General features: G+C 59.3%; 1 protein-coding gene across 1 annotated transcript; it reads right to left on the reverse strand.

Moving 5' to 3' along the window:
• Positions 1-944: 944 nt before the first annotated feature.
• LOC105999604 (proline-rich protein 23A-like) lies at positions 945-1,727 on the reverse strand. The gene has a single exon (XM_013034671.1). The coding sequence runs from the start codon at positions 1,725-1,727 to the stop codon at positions 945-947; it is 783 nt and encodes a 260-aa protein (XP_012890125.1).
• Positions 1,728-3,165: the final 1,438 nt, after the last annotated feature.

Below are 3,165 nucleotides of genomic sequence, written 5' to 3' on the forward strand. Positions count from 1 at the left end.
GGTCTATGGTAAAAAGGTAGCCATAAATTAGCAGAGCCTAAGGCCAAATCCCACTAAATAACAACAAACTACTTCGATGCCAGCACTGGGGCTAGAATTCAGGGCCTGGACGCTGTCCCTGAGCTTTTGTGCTCAAGGCTAGCGCTCTACCACTTGAACCACAGCTCCATTTCCGGCTTTTTTAAAAAAATGCCAGTGCTTGGGCTTGAACTCAGGGCCTGGGCGCTGTCCCTGAGCTTGTGTGCTCAAGGCTAGTGCTCTACCACTTGAACCACAGCTCCATTTCTGGCTTTTTAAAAAATGCCAGTGCTTGGGCTTGAACTCAGGGCCTGGGCGCTGTCCCTGAGCCTTTGTGCTCAAGGCTAGCGCTCTACCACTTGAGCTACAATTCCACTTCCGGCTTTTTTTTTTTTTCCGGTTCGTTGGAACTAGGAGTCTCACAGCTTTCCTACCCAAGCTGGCTTGAACCTTGATCTTCAGATCTCAACCTAGTGAGTAGCTAGAGATACAAGGCATCAGCCATTGGTACCTGGCAGAAGGATGCTTTTTAATATGGATGCGAAAAGATTGAGTGGTAGGGTACTGGAGCAAAAGCGAGTTGGTAAAGCAAAGTGCTCGAGGCAAAAACGTGGTGCGGGGTGGTGGTGAAAAAAGCCCTAATAGCTAATTCAAAGTCTCAAAAAGTTGATATATTTCAAGCAGGGTATTTTGAGGCTGAGGCATTCTTCCAGATTTCCTAGCCAGCCAGTTAAAAAAAAAAAACAAAACACAACAAACTGCAATGATACAAACAGGCAGACAAACTCCAAAAAAGAAACCAAGTAACCAAAACCAACACCCCAAATCCTCACTTTGTAGGTTACACCAGTCACACACCATTGGTTTTGCCAAGACCCCTCCCACCCACAATTAGAAGCCAGCAGGAGGAGTGAAAGTGATCATCTTTAGAACAGGCGTCTCCGGGCCTTGGATGCAGGGCGGTGAGGCTGCGCAGGGTGCACGGGTAGACTCGGTCTGCCGGTGGGATTCGAACTCGGGCTGGGAGACGGAGGCAGCGGCTGCAGCGGTGAGCCGGGGACCGACCTCAGAAGGTGGATGTCCAGGTTGAAGATGGACTGAGCTCTGTGGCTGTCTGGATCCGGGGTGGGTGCCGCAGAAGAACCCCTAGGCTGTGGGCTGGGATCTCCAGGCTCGGGACTGGACCAACTCGACTGCAGGAAGTCGGGCTCGTCTTCGGTGTCTTCTTCAGCATCCTCAGCATAGGCCTCTTCTTGGCGGGCGACCTCGGGGACGGGCTCGTAGCAGAGTCCCTGCCGGACCACGACGTCCTCGGGGCGTGCATCCAGCAAGGAATCCAGCAGCAGGCCGCCGCCATCGTCGTCGTCGGATGAGACCCCGGGCTGCCCCTGGGGGGTGAGGCCCAGGAGGTCCTGGGGGATGAGGATCAGCCTGTGGCCTTGGAGGTCCACCGTGAGCACCGAGGCCGGCGGGGGCTCCAGCACCAGATCGACGTGGCCTAGGGGTACCTGCAGGGCGCAGCCGGTGGCCAGGACCACCAGGGAGGTGAGGCCGGCCTGGGCGTCGGCGTGGGCCGGGGTCCCCTTGGAGGGGTCTTCCAGGCTGGGCGGCTGCGGTGGCGGCCCGGGCTGGTCCAATCGGCGGCGCTTGGCTGGGCTGGGTCCCGCGGGCTCGGGTGACCACCAGGGCGTGGTGCTTGCGTCCATCATGTCGTCGAAGGCGATGTGGGGGTAGGGACCTGGCGGTGGTTGTCGCCCGGGGCGGGGGGGGGGGGAGGTTGGGCCTGGAGTGCGGGAAGGGATGGAGGTCTCCGGGTGTTGCTTTCGTGCACCCGGTGACAGTCAGAGGTGGAAGAAGCCCAGTGAGGCGGGAAGGAATCTTCGTCGTAGTCGTCGCCTTCTGAGGGCCTCGGCGCCTTGGAATCCCGCGCGCGTCCCTCACACAGCTATGGACGGACGTGCCACGCTCTGGATGCCCGATTGTGTTGCAAGTGACGTGTGTGTGTTATATATATAGCGGAACCCCAGTGTCAAAGCGGCACGCCAGGCCCCGCCCCCCTCCGCGCTCATCCAATGAGCGTGCTCCGGCCTAGACAAGTAGCTGCGCTGTGATTGGTTGCTCCCTGTAGAGGAAATACTTTTCTGGGCCTCTAGGGGTCTGGGGAACCTGGGTTGCTCCTGGGCTGAGCTTCCGGTGGCAGGGGGGCGGGGTGGAGGGGTGTGTTTGGTGGGGTGCGACGCATTCCTCGTGGGTCTTCCTCCCGTTCCCTCAGAGGCTGCCCGACGCTGGGCCTTTGTTCCAAGTCTCGCGCGAGACCCAAGTTGCGGCACGTGGAGGGAAGGCGCATGCGCATTTCTCCCTCTGGGCCCCCCTCCCTCACCACCGCGGAAGTGGTCAGGATCCAATATGGAGGTACGTGTTTGAGGCGCTTCGGGAAGAAGCCCCTCGTCAGTGACTGCTTTTTGTCCCTGTGGAGGCGGTGGAAACGGGGAAATCAACCTGGCGTCGTGTTTCGCGTACTGGTTCATTTCGTGTCCCCCCCCTGCTTTATGTATTGTTGGTGAGGAGTGGTGCTGAGGGGGCCTCAGGTCCAATATGGCGGCGCCTACGAAGGACGAGGCGTCTAGGCCCCAGTGTCCCCGCCCCAGCCCTCCCCTCAACTTACCCGGTCCCACGTTCACGCGTGTACGTCGAATATGCGGAGTGCACTTGCCCTCCTTCCCTCCCTCCCTTCCTGGGCCTGACCACCCTCCCTCCCTTCCTTCTCTGGCCTGACCACCCACCTTCCCCTCCTTCAAGGGCCTGACCACCCTCCCTCTCTCCCTCCCTTCCTTCCTTCCTAGGCCTGACCACCCACCCTCCCTCCATTCCTGAGCTTGACCACCCTCCTTCCCTCCCTTCATGGGCCTGACCACCCTCCCTGCCGCCCTTCCTTCCTAGGCCTGACCACCCACCCTCCCCTCCTTCATGGGCCTGACTACCCACCCTCCCCTCCTTCATGGGCCTGTCCACCCACCCTCTCCTCCTTCATGGGCCTGACTACCCACCCTCCCCTCCTTCATGGGTCTATCCCTCTCCCCTTCGTCTCTTGCCATATTTAGCGTCTCCCATTGCCTGTGGATGACAAGGCTCAGTATCCCTGTAAAG

This window comes from Dipodomys ordii, unplaced genomic scaffold, assembly GCF_000151885.1.
Source record: "Dipodomys ordii isolate 6190 unplaced genomic scaffold, Dord_2.0 Scaffold193, whole genome shotgun sequence".
Lineage (NCBI taxonomy): Eukaryota > Metazoa > Chordata > Mammalia > Rodentia > Heteromyidae > Dipodomys > Dipodomys ordii.

What these genes read in the sequence shown, in the direction of transcription:
- LOC105999604 (XM_013034671.1), bottom strand. Translation starts at nt 1,727, where the DNA reads ATGATGGACGCAAGCACCACGCCCTGGTGGTCACCCGAGCCCGCGGGA.